The 18,811-nt window shown below is 37.0% G+C and overlaps 2 protein-coding genes across 18 annotated transcripts in view; one reads left to right on the top strand and one right to left on the bottom strand.

Annotated features, from left to right (window-relative positions):
- The window catches only part of DNAI7 (dynein axonemal intermediate chain 7), an 88,294-nt gene extending 82,829 nt beyond the window's left edge, over positions 1–5,465 (top strand). For 4 of the 5 annotated variants that reach the window (XM_055572178.1, XM_055572168.1, XM_055572191.1 and 1 more), the window contains 3 exons: positions 787–954; positions 3,895–4,008; positions 5,106–5,465. In XM_055572178.1, coding sequence (XP_055428153.1) covers positions 787–954; positions 3,895–4,008; positions 5,106–5,384 — 561 coding nt within the window. In that variant the 3' untranslated portion in view covers positions 5,385–5,465. The remainder of the gene's footprint in view (positions 1–786; positions 955–3,894; positions 4,009–5,105) is intronic. The other variant, XM_055572182.1, reaches the window with a different exon arrangement.
- A 132-nt stretch (positions 5,466–5,597) lies between these two features.
- IRAG2 (inositol 1,4,5-triphosphate receptor associated 2) overlaps positions 5,598–18,811 on the bottom strand; it is a 110,032-nt gene continuing 96,818 nt past the window's right edge. For all 13 annotated transcript variants that reach the window (XM_055572106.1, XM_055572154.1, XM_055572088.1 and 10 more), the window contains 7 exons: positions 12,973–13,120; positions 12,041–12,084; positions 10,176–10,238; positions 10,013–10,062; positions 9,614–9,715; positions 7,554–7,661; positions 5,598–6,113 (listed from right to left, as the gene is read on the bottom strand). In XM_055572106.1, the coding sequence (XP_055428081.1) occupies positions 5,870–6,113; positions 7,554–7,661; positions 9,614–9,715; positions 10,013–10,062; positions 10,176–10,238; positions 12,041–12,084; positions 12,973–13,120 (759 nt within the window). In that variant the 3' untranslated portion in view covers positions 5,598–5,869. The remainder of the gene's footprint in view (positions 6,114–7,553; positions 7,662–9,613; positions 9,716–10,012; positions 10,063–10,175; positions 10,239–12,040; positions 12,085–12,972; positions 13,121–18,811) is intronic.

Genomic DNA, 18,811 nt, shown 5'->3' with positions numbered 1-18,811 from the left:
TGATTTTTTAAAAGTTGCAACATGGTTGCTGTCAAATAGCTCTTCTACTTCAACAGGAGCACATGCAGTATTCTTAGATCATAATTTATAAAGTAGGCGACCAAAGAGATCCTTGGATTGCTCAGATGAGCCTGAGAAAAGTTGATAAACTGGTTAAGGTAATATGGAAACTTTGAGGTGGACCTTTTGGATCAAGCCTAAAATATGTCTGTCCTGCATTCTTTTTAATATAGGATAATACAGGATTTTCTAAAAAAGAAAAATAGTTCCTGTTGTTCAGTCACTAAGTTGTGTCCAACTCTTTGCAAACCCAAGAACTGCAACACGCCCTGTCCTTCACTATCTCCCAGAGTTTGCTCAAACTCATATATATCGAGTTGGTGATACCATTTAATTATCTCATCCTCTGTCTCCCCCTTCTCCTCCTGTCCTCAATCTTTTCCAGTGACTTGGCCCTTCACTCTGGCCCTTCAAGTGGCCAGAGTACTGGAGCTTCAGCTTCAGTCCTTCCAATGAATATTCAGGGTTGATTTCCTTTAGGATTGACTGGTTTGATCTCCATGCTGTCCAAGAGACTCTCAAGAATATTCTCCAACACCATAGTTGAAAAGCATTAATTCTTCAGTGCTCAGCCTTCTTTATGGTCCAACTCTCACATCTGTACATGATTACTAGAAAAACCATAGTTTTGTATAAAGAACCTAACAGCTGGACCTGGAATGATAATGAGGTAATAATTTCTTTAACTTACTTATATAAAAGCTTCTTTTTTCTTATTGAAACTAGGAAAACCTCTGCATGTTAGCTTCAATCAAAGTAAATAGCAAAAATCATTCTTCTATTTTGGAAGAAAAGTGGATGACTCCTGTTTCTTTCATTATTGCTTTGAAAAAGGCTGGACTGAATATCTTCCCTACTGGACACTCTCATCTTTATGTTGTTATAAACTATAAGGTAAGAATGAATCCTTCCAAGTTTAATGTGATGGACATTTAGAATGTTAGCAAGTATTACATTTTATATAAATCTTAAGGTACACCAATGAGTTTTCTATATTCACTTATATGAGATTATAGTTAGAAAGGAAGGAATAAATAGCAAGACTAGAAATCCAGTGATTTCTGGTGAAAATGCTGACTTAAAACTCAACATTCAGAAAATTAAGATCATGGCAACCAGTCCCATCACTTCATGGCAAATAGATGGGGAAACAATGGAAACAGTGAGAGACTTTATTTTCTTGGGCTTGAAAATCACTGCAGATGGTGACTGCAGCCATGAAATTAAAAGATGCTTACTCCTTGGAAGAAAAGCTATGAGCAAACTAGATGGCATATTAAAAAGCAGAGACATTACTTGGCTGACAAAGGTCCATCAGGTCAAGGCTTTTCCAGTAGTCATGTATGGATGTGAGAGTTGGACTATAAAGAAAGCTGAGTGCCGAAGAATTGATGCTTCTGAACTGTGGTGTTGGAGACGACTCTTGAGAGTCCTGTTGGACTGCAAGGAGATCCAACCAGTCAATCCCTAAGGAAATCAGTCCTGAATATTCATTGGAAGGACTGATGCTGAAGCTGAAACTCCAATATTTTGGCTACATGATGCAAAAAATTGACTCATTTGAAAAGACCCTGATGCTGGGGAAGATTGAAGGCAGGAGGAGAAGGGGACGACAGAGGATGAGATGGTTGGATGGCATCACCGACTCGATGGACATGAGTTTGAGCAAGCTCTGCAAATTGGTGATGGACAAGGAAGCCCGCTGTGCTGCAGTCCCTGGGGTCACAAAGAGTTGGGCATGACTGAGCGACTGAACTAAACTGAGAAATATAGGGTTCTTTCAAATTTAATATTCTGTAGAATGATCTTCATATTGACACATGGAGCACAACCACAGCTGGTCAGTTTAGTGCAGAGGTAGTTTGGGCAGCATCCCATTTTGTCTGCTTTCTTTCTTCTTCCAGAGTGCATATATGGAAGATTTCTGAAAAGAGTAAATGACTCAGCAGTTTCCCAAACATGATAAATCAAGTGAAATTAAATACATACAAGGACCACAGATCATTAAAACCCACTTCCTCCTACTTCACAGAGTCTTCCGGTCTGCATATTGCTTCATGTAACTCATAAGTTGAGTTAAATGAGATCCTTCCATGTTAAACTCTGAGCTCCTTGAGAGTGATGACCATTCCTTAATCAACTTTGATTTTTCTAGCACCAACCCTATTCCTAGAACACAGTAGATGTTTGTCAAACATTCATGATACATAAATTAAGACAGAGTGAGTTCTAATCATGAAAGATGTTTTGGACAGAAGAATTCTAAACTCAAGAAAAAGCTTATAATATACCAGAAAATGACAATATGGGTAGACACATACTGGAAATAATCACATTATAAGAGTGTATACATATATGCATAGCAGAAAAAATCCCACTTCAGTTTTAATAACTCAAGTTGCCAGTTACTCTACAAATGCTGAACGTCATATACGACTCATCTTTTCAGAATACTGTATTCAAGAATTTTTTTCTGAACACTTATATTCCAGATAATGTTTTAGAAACATTATTGAATAAAACAAAGATCTCTGCCCTTGTGGAGCTTACATTCTAGAATAGAGTGAGGCAAACATCAACAATAAACATAATAAAATCAAGTGAAAGAAAGAAAAGGTAAAATATCAAATATGGTGTGGGGGGAGGGGGACTCAATAAGAAGGTAACATATGAAGAAAGCCTCAAGGTGGGGATTGGACATGAGTGTGAGCAAACTCCAGGAGATGGTGAAGGACAGGAGAGCCTGGCATACTGCAGTCGATGGTGTTGCAAAGAGTTGGACACAACTGAGAGACTGAACAGCAACAACGGGGGCTATAAGAGCACAGAGGCCCCGTGGAGCACTGTTAGGACCCTGGGTTCTGCTCTGAAAGGGGAAGCCGTTGCCCCATTTTGAGAAAGAAGTCATGAGTCTGACTTAAATTATTTTTTATATTTGAATTTTTTTTCTTTAAAAATTTTTTTAATTGGAGTATAGTTGATCTACAATGTTGTGTTAGTTTCTGTTGTATAGTAGTGAGTCGGTCATACATACATATACATAAACCCACTCTTTTCAGATTCTTTTCCCATATAGGTCATTACAGAGTATTGCGTCGAGTTCCCTGTGCTATATATCAGGTCTTTATTAGTTGTCTATTTTATATTAGTTGTCTATTTTATATGTGAAAGTGAAGTCTCTCAGTCGTGTCCGACTCTTTGCGACTCCATGAACTGTAGCCCACCAGGCTCCTCCATCCATGGAATTTTCTAGGCAAGAGAACTGGAGTGGGTTGCCATTTCCTTCTCCAAGGGATCTTCCCAACCTAGAGATCGAACCCAGGTCTCCCGCATTGCGGGCAGATGCTTTGCCATCTGAGCCACCAGGGAATCCCATGTGGCTTCCCCTGTGGCTCAGCTGGTATAGAATCTGCCTGCAATGCGGGAGACCTGGGTTCAATCCCTGGATTGGAAAGATCCACTGGAGAAGGGAAAGGCTAGCCACTCCAGTATTCTGGCCCAGAGAATTCCATGGACTATTTTATATGTAGTAGTGTGTATATGTCAATCCCAACCTCCCAATTCATCCCTCCCCTACCTCTCCTCCTTGGTAAACATAAGTTTGTTTTCTATATCTGTGACTCTATTTCTGTTTTATAAATTAGTTCATTTGTACCATTTTTTAAGATTCTGTTGATAAGTGATATATGATATTTATCTTTCTCTGACTTAACCTCATGTGACTTACATTTTAAATGGATCTGGGTTGAGAACAGACTAGACTGCAGGAGGTCAAGGATGGAAGGGAGACTTGAGAGGCTCTGTGATCAACTCTACTTGTTTTTATACTGACAGCATCCTTCGGTAGAAGTGAAAGCTTATCGGCAAATGGCCCTGTTAAGTTCTGCTTTTGCATTTTGTTGGAGTAAGTGGAATACAGCATGTGATTCTAAGAAAGCTGTATTTCAGGTATGATATGCAAAACCCCTTAAACTTTTGTCTTCCAAAAGAAGATAAAGTACTCAAAAACTAAATGAATGTAGACCATGTTTTCTCCTTTTAAAAAGGTAAAAAATTAAAATTCAAAATGGAGTTGGCAAACTTCATTTTCTTTCATTTTGCCAAAAATATAAAACCAAACCATGTAAAGGCCATGCCTTCATTGTCTGTTATGGTATCAAATGCTCTTGATTTTAGGCTGGAGACCGCTTTACATCAACTGAAGAATAAATGTAAGCCTTTCATGTGAATATGTCTATGATTCATGAACTTTCTCCTCTGAGAGTAACCTTCTGGGCACATTTCCTACTGCCTGCTAAAGAGTTATCAAATTCTGCAAGCTGACTGATGAATATTTTAGCATAAATGAGCTACCACATTTATTTATCTTGTTTACTGCATGTTTCTTCCATTAGAATACAAGCTCCTCGAAGACAAGGTTTTATTGTTATGATTGTTATTTATTAATATGTTTGGTTATTTTTTATTTTGTTTTGTTTTTGTTTTATTGTTTCAGGTCCCCAGGACCTGAAACAATACTTGTCACTTGAAGGCATTCAATAAATATTTTTTGAAGAATTAATATATTTTGATAAGCTCCTTAAACACTAAGATATAAACAGTTTCATGCTTTAAAAAAAATGGGACGTTAAGAATATTTCTTTTTATCTTAGCAATTTGGGAAACTTAAGCCCTTCAAATATTGGATTGGCCAAAAAAATTGTTCACAATTTTTGTGACCATGACATGGAAAAACTTTGGTCACCTGATGCGAAGAGCTGACTCACTGGAAAAGACCATGATGCTGGGAAAGATTGAGAGCAGAAGGAGAAGGGAGTGATAGAGGATGAGATGCTTGGATGCCATTACTGACTCAATGGACATGAGTTTGAGCAAGCTCCAGGATATAGTGAAGGACAGGGAAGCCTGGTGTGCTGGGTTATGAATAGTTGGGCATGACTTAGCCACTGAACAACAACAACAAACAAAGTAACATACTCAACTGTCAAAATACCTACTAAAAGAGCAACTATTCACAGATTTCTCTCTCTTTTTTTTTTTTTTAGGTGAGGGAACACCTTCTTAAAGAAGAACCCATTCAGAACCCTAACTGGACCCTTTTAATGTTTAGTGGTGACAGGGCACAAAGTCTCAAGATCAGTGAATCCAGTGATGCATTTTCTGAAGTCCTTAAAGAAGAAACTGAATTTCATTCCACTTTATATCACATGGTTAAGGATTTTGCTTCTCAGGAAGCAATGAGGGCAGTTAGGCATTCCAACTGCCAGTTTGTTGACTCTGTATGCCACATGCTACTCTCAACTAGGCTACTCAGCTATTCTTAAATCCCCAGGGATAAATTTTATCCAGTATGAAGAATCAAACAACTTGGAGAAACATCAGGTATTTCTTCAATAAAGTGTAATGAGTGAATATATTTCAAACAGGCTGTTCAAATGATCTAATCAGCATTTTATACTCATTTTATTTTTTAAGAATTCGTTTTTTTTTTTTTCTCTTGTACTTGGCCTACTGAGATTTCCAATGTTCACTGTTCATAGTTTTGAATGGTTCTTTATTTCAATAAATTTTAACAAACAATAATATCTCCTCTTCAGAAAGCTCATTTAAAAAATCATATAAGCAGGCTTCCTCCCCACTGCATTTTAGTGAGGAAGGTAATCACAGAAAGAGGGAATATAAAATATCTTACAGTCATTCTGAGAACCTCTGGTTCCATTCTATAATTTCCCAGCTAAAAGTTACCAATGTACAAAGTTCAGATACTGAAACTTTAAAACCAAGCTGCACACAGTAGGGTGGGCTGCAGTCACACAGGCGGTGGCCCGTTGTGTCGCAGTCTGGTGAATGGCCACAAGATGTGTTCTAGAGACATCCAGGGGTCCCCATCCTGTGTGGGGGCAGCGTCCACGGGCTTCTGGAAAAATCGGCCTGTGAAGAAGCTCATCAGCGCTGCAAACAGTACAATGAATGCCACAGAAAGCCAGAGCACCTTGTTGGCCTCTCTGACGGACGTCTTGAGGTTTGTTGCCCAGGAAGCTAATGTATCATAACTACAACAAAAACACAAAATCAGTATGCAGTAATCACAATCTTCTGTATACTAGAAACATTCCTTTTGCCAACAATAATCAAGTCGTGGATCTGCCGTACATAATTCCACCAGCGTACACGTGTGCTCAGTCATTTCTGACTCTCTGCAACCCACAGACAATAGCCCACCAGGCTCCTCTGTCCATGGGATTCCCCAGGCAGGAATACTGGAGTGGGTTGCCATTTCCCACTCCAGGGGATCTTCCTGTTGCAGTGATCGAATCCACATCTCCTGCATTAGCAAGTATATTCTTTACCACTGACACCTGCTTGTAATAAGCTACACAATGTCATCTGTTGTCTTGGGCTTGGCCACAATCTGCTCCCTGCTATCCCTTATAATTTTTTAGAATTGAAGAAATGAGGTGCTAAGATAAAAATCTGAAAATTATGTGATTTAGGCATTATTTAACTCCTAACAAGTACATTTGAGTACCAATTTCATTCTTTAAGTCAGGTAAGGCAATTTATATTCCTATGGTAGAAACAACGTTATTTATTGGGTTGAGCACGATTTATGTGTATGTACTTATAAGCATGTCACTTATTCCTCATCATACCCTGGACTTTTGGTGTACTGAAATGTGAACTCTTCCTTTTAGAAACATCCACCAAAAAAGCTTATTACAGCATCATATAAGTCTTTGAAAATAGTTAACTATGTGTTAGGTACTGTACTAAACATTTTACATGTGCTAATTCATTTAATCATGATAGCGAAACAATGACATAAGTACTAGTATCATTCCTACTTTATAGATGAAGAAGCTGATGGTCAGAAATGGATGAACTTGCCCAGGTCACACAGCTAGTTAGGGAGCTACTTCAGTCATCTGGTCCCAAGGCCAAGTTCTTTACACTGTGAACTCCCCTGCCTCCTGTGCCTCATAGGTTCAGGAATAATTCTTGAAGACCATATGGAGTTTGTTATTATTCATCTTAAATTTAACATTTTCAAAGATCTTTTAGTAAAGTAATTTGATTAAGATTGATGCTGCTAGACTTCCCTGCTGGGAAAGTGGTAAAGAATCCACCTGCCAATGCAGGGGACACAGATTCGATTCCTGGTCCAGGAAGATCCCACGTGCCATGGAGCAACTAAGCACCACAGCTACTGAGCCTGTGCTCTAGAGCCCACGAGCCTCAACTACTGAAGCCTGTGTACCTAGAGGCCGTGTTCACAAGAGAAGCACTGCAGTGAGACGCCTGTGCCGTGCAATGAAAAGTGGCCCCAACCGCCACAACCAGAGAAAGCCTGCACACAGCAATGAGGACCCAGTGCAACCAAAAATAAATAAATTTTTAAAGGCAAAAATAATAAAAAAGATTAATACTTCTAACCCTGCCTTACCTTTCCCCATTCCACCAAAATGATATCATTTAGCAAGTAAATAACTTACATGGAAGAGACATTCCATTTTGATGGATTAGTTTTCTTTTCAGAAAGACTTGGCTTTCTTGTCTTTTCTACTGTTTCTTCTTCTGGTGGTTCTAAGTCATCTTTAGTTCTGTAAATAAGTATTGTTTCTAAGTATTAAAGTATGGATAATGTTCTATAATTATTTATAAAATATTGCTAAGTTTTACTGTATTTTTTGTAAGGAAGCTTACAGATATTTATCTTGCTTTAGAAAAATCTGATAAATACCTAATTCTAAAAGTCAAATCACCAACTTTATATTTTTAATCATTTATAGGAATTTAATTTTTTAAAGTAACTTTGTATTTAGAAAAATAGCAAATGTTTGTTGTAGAAAGTTCGGGTGCTAGCCAAAGAACAAATAAAAAGGGGAGATTTGCAAAGAACATGTGTAAGTTAGTCAGTTCTCACCACTTATAATTAACCAGTGTTATTCTGTGATTTTCCATCTTGGCATGAGCATGCATGTGTGTGAGTGTATGTGTATGTATAAGTAACTACACCTTAAGAAACAAATGTGGATGCCATTATTTCTTCTTCTGTGAATTTTTCATTCAACATACAGTAAAATTTTTCTCAGTAAGTATTCTTTTACTGCATTTTTTTAACATTCTATATTAAATAGAATATAGATAATTAAAATTAATCTTTTCTCTGTTGGTTTTTTGAGCAACACTAAATTGGAATAGCATTAAAGTGTCATTTCTTCTTTTTTTTAAAAACTTCATAATTTAAAAAGTGTTTATGAAGATAGGTTTGGTATACAACTACTTAAAATCAATAGTATTCAATGAACTGGGAAGCTGCAATTGGGTTGACTGTATTGAAATATTATTTAAAGAGGAATCCTTTGCTTGAAAAAAAAACTTAACTGTTTCATTGTTCGTGTTCCATGTTTCATGACCACTCATGAGTTCCTAGTTAGATTTGAATTTTGAAATCTGAAGTTCATAATCCCCCACAGTGGCCACAATGCACTGCATGTCAAAGTTTTTGTTTTTCAGTCAGACATTTATAGGGAATGCCTGTGGTAGATTTTAGTTTGGTTTTTAAAGAACATAAGACTTCCAACCCAGAATTCCTATAGGATTCTCAAGGTTTCAGTCTTTTGTTTGCAAAAACTTCTCAGTAGAAATCATGCCATACAAACAAAAATTTTTAAATAGATAATTTTTCTCAAGGAAACTCTTGAATTTTTTAAAACCCAGATCAGAAAATATCCATTATGTTAACTCTAAATCTTTAATAAAAGGGAATTCAGTCCATGCAATTAGGCTTCCACGATTATTTAAGAGAGAAAAAAGGCTTTGAGGGTAGGAACGATGTCTTTTTCATCTTCATATCCCTTAAGCTTGAGCGTAGTGTGCCTAACATAATAGGCATGCAAGGAATGTGTATACAATCAACATAAAATCATTTCATTAAGATCTCTACAGATGAGGAACAGACCAAATGTCACCAAGGATTTTAGAGGCAGCATTTCTTCATGTCCCTCCCTCTTACCTTCTACCTTTCACTATAGAAGTATATTTTATTTGTTTCACTTGCTAAATATAGAGATAGCAATATAGAGTTTTGTTTTTCCTACTCTTCATTTACCTAAAGAGAAGACAGATGTATATGTAATACACATATATTACATATGTGCCTTTAGGATATATATAAATATAAACATATACATATATGTCTATATGTACACACACACATGTTGTATATAATTCATCTAAGTTGATGAACATTTTATTTCTATGGCTCTCTTATGAACCTTTCCCCCTGATGACAATATACCTATACAGGAAAAAGATTATCTTCACAAATCTGGCAAATTTCAGGTTCTTTTCTAACTTAAGACCTCACACCTTGCAATACTGAGTGAATGTACTCATAAGTAACATTTACATAGTGCTTTATTTTCATAAAAGTCTTATACAATGAATGGTCTTTTTGATGCTGCACCAGTGGACTCCACAGAATAAAAGCGATGCCCACTATTTATTCCCCAGTCACGTCAGGTTAATAAACACATCAAGCTTCACCTACTTTAGTTCACACTTTTCTTCTTCAGCATCTGCCCAGGAATAGGTGCTAATAAATCGATGTAATGAGGGACGGTGTTCACTCTGCTTTGACCCCAAAATACGCCTAAATAAAGATGATTATAGGCACTTATCAAATCAAATACTGGTGTAGCCATTACCAATTTATTTCCCACTACTTAAATCAATACAGAAGCAATATGTTCTTATTTTTTCTTTAGCATATTCATGTAATGCTTATCTCATAAGAAAACAATTTCATGATCATATGCCAATTTTTATAACTATTCTGCATATACTCCATACAAAACAAATGTTACTATATTGCTTATTGCAAACATTTATTTTAGCCAAATTATAAAATAATAAGGTTCCCAAAGAGGCATCATAAAATTATACTTACCAACTGCTTGACCTCCTACTAAATCGGTCATTATTTTCCATCCCAGCCAACTTTAAAGTTCAGACATTAAGGAAATAATAAAATACAAATTTAGTGAAGTTTATACGTTTGTGATATGAAAATTAATTTGCTTCGGACTAAGAACACTTAGGAATTTGCTTACCATTCCTGCATTTCCAATATTTCTGGGCAAAGAGGCAATGGTCACTCTTCGAAGAGAAGATGGCTACCCAAAGGGAAGAAATGTACATTTAGAAAATTCTCAATATTTTATCCTTGTATGAAACACTGATGGATATTCTTGTATGTACACATCCATGTACTTGACCATTGCTGAGTTAAACAAGAGACATATTTTCAAGGTTTTTGTTATGGTCGAATTTCCTTTCAGAAATATTCTGCCAATTTATATTCAACCTTCTCCAACACTGGATAATCTTTGCCAGTCAAGTAAGGAATACAAGGTTTTCTGTTTAGGTTTATAGTAACTCTGAACACCATTTTTCTATGTTGAATAACTATGTATCTGATCTGAGAACCACCTGTTTATGATTTTTGCTCATATTAATTTTGCAAAAGATATTTCTTGGCAAAAAACTTTTTTATTGTTAATGCAGCCAAATCTTTTCATCTTTTCCTCACTTTTGCTGCCATTTCTTTTATACTTGGAAAAATTTCCTCAAATCAAGAGGAGATAAATATGCGTCTATTTAAGAGCTTTCTTTTTTCATGGTTTCATTTTTTTCCATTTAACACATATAAGGGTAAGTATGACATTTTAATGAATGGATGTTTTTTTTACCTTAGCCTTGAGATTTACACAGGAAAATGTTATGTCATATTTTGTGACTCAAAGTTGAAATAAGTGGGACTACAGGAAATAAAAATATGGTAAATGTAGGAAAATAAATGAGAATTTTTATGTGAATTCTTTTCTTAAACCATCATCCCTAATTTAATTTTATAGGTTAGTTGAACATCAAGCAAATCAAATTGTGGTCCAGGAATCTGGGTTCTAATCATGGTTCTATCATGATAGGATCATAACTAAACATATAATTTCTGTGAAAGTGATTTTGTTCATCTGTGCAAAAGATCAATTTAGATGGAATGATTTTTAAACTCACTTGCTCAAAAATTCTGTGAAACTCTGATTTTTAAACTGACAAAAACTGCAGGTTGACTTTCAATATCCCATTTTCCAACCCCCCCTCCTCCTTTTTTTAGTAACAGACCTCTTGATTTTCAGTTACACATACAGCCTCCAGAATAAAAGCTCTGTTTTCATTTTGTTTCCAAGCAAAAATGAAAAGGGAAATGTTAGCTAGGACTTCTAGGGAGTGTCTTCAGAGAGAGAGAGAACACCTGTTTCTCTTATTCTTTTTTCTTGGAATGTGATGCAACATATTAAGTAATCACCAGGACTTGGTACTCAGAACTGACAAAGCTATCTTAGACCATGAGGTGGAAGCAAAGCTCTGAGGGTGATGATTCAGTAAGAGGGAAGGAAACTGGGCCCTAGAGATTTTCTAAAGCTGCTCTGCCACTTTTAGACTGCTTATTCCCAATTCTGGTTTCACATCAAAGAGAAACTGTTGTCACACTGACTTTCATCTCACTGCAGGCAAACTTAGCGTGTGTGCATGCTCAGTCGCGTCCGACTGTTTGTGACCTTATGGACTGTAGCCCACCAGGCTCCTCTGTCCATGAAATTTTCTAGGCAAGAATATTGGAGTGGGTTGCCATTTTCTTACTCCAGTGATGGAACTGGTGTCTCTTGAATCTCCTGCATTGGCAGGTGGGCTCATTACCAAGTGCACCACCTGGGAAGCCTTGTTCCATACAAATATTGCAAGAAGTATAAAAGCATATATATATAAACATAAACACACATGCATATAACATATATGACTTAAAATCATTGTTGCTTTATGATTTACATTTAAAGCCATGTTACTTCAAAAAATATTTTTAAATCATCTCATCTGTAACATTTGATAGACATTTGTTCAGTGAATTGGTAATTACCTTAGAGTTTACAGAAGATGAACGTTTTTTAGTTTGGCAGTCATCTGAAAGGGAAAACACATTTGCATGTTTTTTGAATTAACACATGCAATTTAACATAATGGTCTTAATTCTTTATAAAGAAAAGTAATAGTCGGAAACTATTTAAGACCCTAGTGACTACTGAACAATGCAGATATCTAGCTGTCATTTATTTGGTGATTCAAAGCAATATCTGAACCAATGAAATACAGTCCTCTGTGTCACTGCCACTGTCCACGATGCCTGTCTGGGACAGATGGGGCACAAAATGAACGTATGCTGAATAAATGAGCCCCAAATTACAGATCAGAAGATCACCAAACATTATTACTTTTACAAAAGAGAGAACATATCATTAAAATGAATATTCTGTTTATGAACATTTATATTATCTATTTAAAATAAAATTATTACAAGGTATATATAGGCCTTCTGTTGAGATACTTTCCATGGTCTTAGTAGTCTCACTATTTTCCAAGACACTCATTAGCTTATTCTGCCATGGTCATTCCTTGGATACAAAACCACTGTTGATGAAAGTGGTTCATTTATACTATGGGGCCTTGTTTTATGTATGGCAAAAGAGCCAGTTCCTAAGTAGGACAACACTGGAGTCAATGAGTTGATATGACTGTCTCATACCAACAATTTAATGAATTGTTGGTATCTACCATAAAATACTTGTCTCCTAATTTGTATGCTGACATCTTACTTTGGGCTATATAAATAACAGGAATGAGTTACTTCTTATATTATTTTATATATTGTATCCTTTGTATATTCTTCTAAAACAACCTTAACATAAAGGGTGTTGTACTAAAGACAGTGTATAATAAGAATTAGTAAGAGAGAATGAAAGAGGAGAATGTCAGAAAAATGTAACTGATACTATTATCTTAAACTTGTATTACCTTCATCTTCAAGAGGGTTAAAAGACCTTTCATTTTGCAAAAGAACCTGTTTCAGTTCTTCTAATTCAGCATGCTCTTTGGCATACATCCTCTTCAGATTTTCTACATGCTGAATCATCACTTCAACTGCTTTACTAACCCGGCTTTCCTAGCAGGAAAAAAAAAAAAAAAGAACAAATTTACATCAAAAATACTATCCTTAATACCCAGTTAAAAGGTACATGTTCTTGTCTTCATCCCAGACATAAATCCCACTAAAGTGATGATAAAAGTTTTTTGTTGTTGTGTTTTAAAGGCATGAATATAAAAGGGTAAGGGCTTCCCAGGTGTTGCTAGTGGTAAAGAACCTGCCTGCCAATGCAGGAGACATAAAGAGACCCTGGGTCAGGAAGGTGCCCTGGAGGAGGGCACAACAACCCACTCCAGTATTCTTGCCTGGAGAATCCCCTGGACAGAGGAACCTGGTGGGCCACAGTCCATAGGGTCCCAAAGAGTTGGACATGACTGAGCAACTTAGCAGGCAGGCATATAAGGGTAATCAGAATGGAAGAGGATAGAACAGCAACCAAATTCTGAACACTTGCCAAGTAGACAGACTAGAGGTAAATGACAAAGACCTGAAAAGTCAAACCCTAAAAAATAAAGTAAGAAAAGTCTGGAAGAAACCTGGGTTGAATCACAGAAATCCACAAATGCCTAAGAATTAGTGGTATGTCTGGAATTAAGCTTGGAGGTAAAACACACGAAGAGTTGAAAATCTGTATAAAAAGCAATTAGATCCACAGATCCCCTCCATCACTCAGGTCAGCTGAGCCACTCTACTATTTTGGGGAAAGATTAAAATGGTGGATATCTGGAGAGATTTGAACAGAGGGTCTGTGGATTGAGCAGTAACAGTTGATGGTGAATGGATCCTACAGAAAAAAATAGATTTAAGCAAAAGTCTGTTGTTGGTCAGTCCCTAAGTCATGTCTGACTCTTTGTGACTCCATGGACTGCAGCACGCCAGGTTCCTCTGTCCTCTACTATCTCCCAGAGTTCGCTCAAATTCATGTCCACTGAGCTGGTGATGCTATCTAATCATCTCATCCTCTGTCACCTCCTTCTCCTCCTGCCCTCAATCTTTGCCATCATCCAGGTCTTTTCCAATGAGTTAGCTTTGCATCAGATGGCCAAAGTATTGGAGCTTCAGCATCAATCCTTCCAATGAATATTCAGTGTTGATTTCCTTTAGGATTGACTGGTTTGATCTCCTTGCTGTCCAAGGGACTCTCAGGAGTCTTCTTCAGCATCACAGTTTGAAAGCATCAATTCTCTAGCACTCAGCCTTATTTATGGTCCAACTCTCACATCCACACGTGACTACTGGAAAAACCATAGCTTTGACTATACGGACCTTGGTCACCAAAGGGATGTCTGCTTTTTTATATACTATCTGAATTTGTCATAGCTTTCCTTCCAATGAGCAAGTGTCTTAATTTCATGGCTACAGTCACTGTCAGTAGTGATTTTGAAGCCCAGGAAAATAAATTCTATCTCTGCTTCCACTTTTTCACCATCTATTTGCTATGAAGTGATGGGACCAGATGCCATAATTTTAGTTTTTTTCAGGTTGAGTTTCAAGTAAGCCTTTTCACACTCCTCTTTCACCCTCATCAAGAAGGTGTTTAGTTCCTCTTCACTTTCTGCCATTAGAATGGTATCATCTGCATATCTGAGGTTGTTGATATTTCTCCTGGCAATCTTGATTCCAGCTTGTGACTCATCCAGCCCAGCAACTTCACTTGATGTACTCTGCATATAAGTTAAATAAGCATGGTGACAATAGCCTTGTCATACACCTTTCCTAATTTTGAACAAGTCAGTTGCTCCATGCCCAGTTCTAACTGCCACTTCTTGACCTACATACAGGTTTCTCAGGAGACAGATAAGGTGATCTGGTACTCTCATGTCTTTAAGAATTTTCCACAGTTTTTTGTGATCCACACAGTCAAAGGCTTTAGCATAGTCAGTGAAGCAGAAGTAGATGCCTTTATCGAATTCCCTTACTTTCTGCATGATCCAACAAATGTCAGCAATTTGATCTCTGGTTCCTCTGCCTTTTCTAACACAGCTTGTACAAATGGAAGTTCTCCTTCACATACTGCTGAAACCGAATTTGAAGGATTTTGAGCATAATCTTATTAGCATGTGAAAGGAGCACAATTGTACAATAGTTTGAACATTCTTTGGCATCGCCCTTCTTTGGGATTGGAACGAAAACTGACCTTTTCCACTCCTGTGGCTGTTGCTGATACATGTTGAATATTAAGATACAAAGCCTTATTCTTCTTCTAACTACCAAACACTGGTAGCCAGGACTATACTTTCAAGATAGGCAGTTGGAATTTTCTTTGAGGAATCTTAACACTGCAGGATGAAAGTCTTAAAACTATTGGTATAAGAGGATGCTGGTGAAACCTCCCGGCCTGTGTGAAACTCAGAACCAGGAAAAAGCTTCCCCACCTAACACATCCCGAGTTCCCAATCAATTAATGGGACTAGTTAATGGGTCATCACTAGTCAGAGGCAAATCTCTAACCTGAGAAAAGAAAATAAAAATACAGGGGGAAAAAACAAGCTGAAAGAAATAAACTACAGAAAAATGAAAACTTAAGGAAGCTATCAATATCTTCAGAGAAAAATAAGCATTACATTTGTGAAATAGGAACAAGGTATAAAAAAGTTAGGATCTGAGAATTTTAAAAGTCTGGAAGTTAGAAATATAACAAAAATACATAAGAGAAGAGTCTCAAGATAAAGTTGAGGAAACTTCTCTGAAACTAGAGCAAAAAGAATAAAAGGTAGAAAAGAGAAGAGAAAGGACAGTTCAGGAGATCCAACAGCCAAAAAACAGGAATGCAAGTATAGAAAATGTAGAAAAAGTCCACAAGGCATAGAAAAGGAAATAGTTCAAGAAAATTTCTGAACTCAAGGAATAACTTGTCAATTTATGTCCACTCAGGACCTAAAATAGTGGCTGAAAATAAACCCATGCCAGGGAAGGACAGTAGGGGTAAGAGAATATTCTAAAAGCTTCTAGAAAGTAAAAATATGTTATAAACAAAAGCTCAAGAGTCAGAATGGCATCAAAATTTGATCCGACACCAGAAGCTAAGAAGAAAATGAGGCAGTGCAAGAAAAATTCTAAAGGAAATGATTTCTAACCTAAAATCCTTTACCCAGCTAATGTAAAGATGCATAAGAATAAAGACTTGAATTTTCAGTTACATAACATCTCAAAAAGTTTACCTCCCAGGCATTCTTTTTCTTGGAAAGTTACTGGGTGAGATGTTCCATCAAAATAAAGAAAAATAAATAAACCAGCAAAGAAGGAGGCATGGGATTCAGGAAATGGAGTTTAACTCAAGAGAGAGGTGAAAGAAGTCTTCATTTAAGAATTTGCTTCCCACATGGCATAGTGGTAAAAATCTGCCTGCCAATGCAAGAGATGCAAGAAATGCAGGTTTTATCCCTGGGATCAGGAAGATTCCCTGGAGTAGGAAATGGCAACCCACTCCAATATTCTTGCCAGGAAAAATTCCATGGACAGAGGAGCGTGGTGGGCTACAGTCCATAGGGTCGCAAAGAGTCGGACACAACTGAGCACACACACACACACACACACACCCGCCGGTTGAGACTGACAGGTCAAAAGTCCCTGGAAGCAACAACTCAAAGAAAAAATTGACAGAATATCTGATGAATGTGTATCTATTGTGAAATCTAGACTCCATGGAGAGGTTAAGAATAAATTAGAGATAAGTAAATGAAAAAGTTGGCTTAAAACTCAACATTCAGAAAACGAAGATCATGGCATCTGGTCCCATCACTTCATAGAAAATAGATGGGGAAACAGTGGAAACAGTGTCAGACTTTATTTTTTTGGGTGTTACAAAATCACTGCAGATGGTGATTGCAGCCATGAAATTAAAAGACACTTACTCCTTGGAAAGAAAGTTATGACCAACCTAGATAGCATATTGAAAAGCAGAGACATTACTTTGCCAAGAAAGGTCCATCTAGTCAAGGCTATGGTTTTTCCTGTGGTCATGTATGGATGTGTGAGTTGGACTGTGAAGAAGGCTGAGCGCCGAAGAATTCATGCTTTTGAACTGTGGTGTTGGCGAAGACACTTGAGAGTCCCTTGGACTGCAAGGAGATCCAACCAGTCCATTCTGAAGGAGATCAGCCCTGGGATTTCTTTGGAAGGAATGATGCTAAAGCTGAAACTCCAGTACTTTGGCCACCTCATGTGAAGAGTTGACTCATTGGAAAAGACTCTGATGCTGGGAGGGATTGGGGGCAGGAGAAGGGGACGACAGAGGATGAGATGGCTGGATGGCATCACTGACTCGATGGACGTGAGTCTCAGTGAACTCCTGGAGTTGGTGATGGACAGGGAGGCCTGGCGTGCTGCGGTTCATGGGGTCGCAAAGAGTCAGACACGACTGAGTGACTGAACTGAACTGAACTGAAATAGAAAACTAAGCATAACAATCATGGTAAAGTAAAATTATTAACTCCAAAAAGAACATAAACATTGTGCAAAAAAGGAAAAGTCATCATAAAAGACTACTTGTATATGCTATGAATAGAACTTACATGGGCATAATAATATTTGCAGATAATATAGATCTAATATTATCTTTTTTAAAATTAAAATTGTTTATATTATGATAATTTCCATAGACACAAAAAGTACACAATAGATTCACATATATCCAACAATCAGTTTCAAGAACTGTCAACATTTTGGCGTATAAGTTTCATCTCAAAGTTTGAATGCTATTTTTTAAAGTACAGGTGACAGACATCATATTATTTAACTCTTAAACATTTTAATAAATATCTGAAAAATGGGAGTATATGTCTTTAAATAATACCATGATCACTTCTAACAACATAAACAGAAACACCTTAATATCATCTAATTCATATTCAAATTTCCCTAACTGTCTCAAAAACATCTATTTACAGTTTTATTTGAACTGCAACCTGACAAAATATATATTTATTGTATTTTTTCTTTTTTTATACTAGTGTATAATTCACAATATAAAATTCAATATTTTAGAGTGAACAATATAGTGACCTTTAGTACATTCACAATGTTATACAAACACCACTTCTATCTAGTCCCCAAACATTTTCATCATCTCAAAACAAAACCCCATACTTATGAAGCAGTTACTTCCTACTCACCTCCTTCCCCTAGAAGCTAGCAAACACCAATCTTCTACCTTTCCCTAAAGATTTATCCACTCTAGATACTATATATAAATACAATCACACAACATGTGTCCTTTGTGTCTAGCATCTATAGCATAAAATTTTCCAGATTCAGCTACATTGTAGCATGTATCAACACTTCATTCCTTTTAGTGGCTAAATATTATATTAATAATGCAACAATAATATTGCAGAAACCAACACAACATTGTGAAGCAATTTTCCTCCAATAAAAAAATAATATTGTAATTGCTCCACATCCTTGTCAACACTAGTTATTTTCCCTCTTCCTTCCTTTCTTTATCCTTGCAATCCATTCCAGTACTCTTGCCTGGAAAATCCCATGGACGGAGGAGCCTGGTAGGCTGCAGTCCATGGGGTCGCTAGGAGTCGGACACAACTGAGCGACTTCCCTTTCACTTTTCACTCATGCATTGGAGAAGGAAATGGCAACCTACTCCAGTGTTCTTGCCTGGAGAATCCCAGGGATGGGGGAGCCTGGTGGGCTGCCATCTCTGGGGTCGCACAGAGTCAGACACGACTGAAGTAACTTAGCAGCAGCAGCAGC

Source organism: Bubalus kerabau, chromosome 1 (assembly GCF_029407905.1).
Source record: "Bubalus kerabau isolate K-KA32 ecotype Philippines breed swamp buffalo chromosome 1, PCC_UOA_SB_1v2, whole genome shotgun sequence".
Taxonomy (NCBI): domain Eukaryota; kingdom Metazoa; phylum Chordata; class Mammalia; order Artiodactyla; family Bovidae; genus Bubalus; species Bubalus kerabau.
Note: the sequence above shows the minus strand (reverse complement) of the source record. Positions and strands in the feature narration are given on the sequence as shown.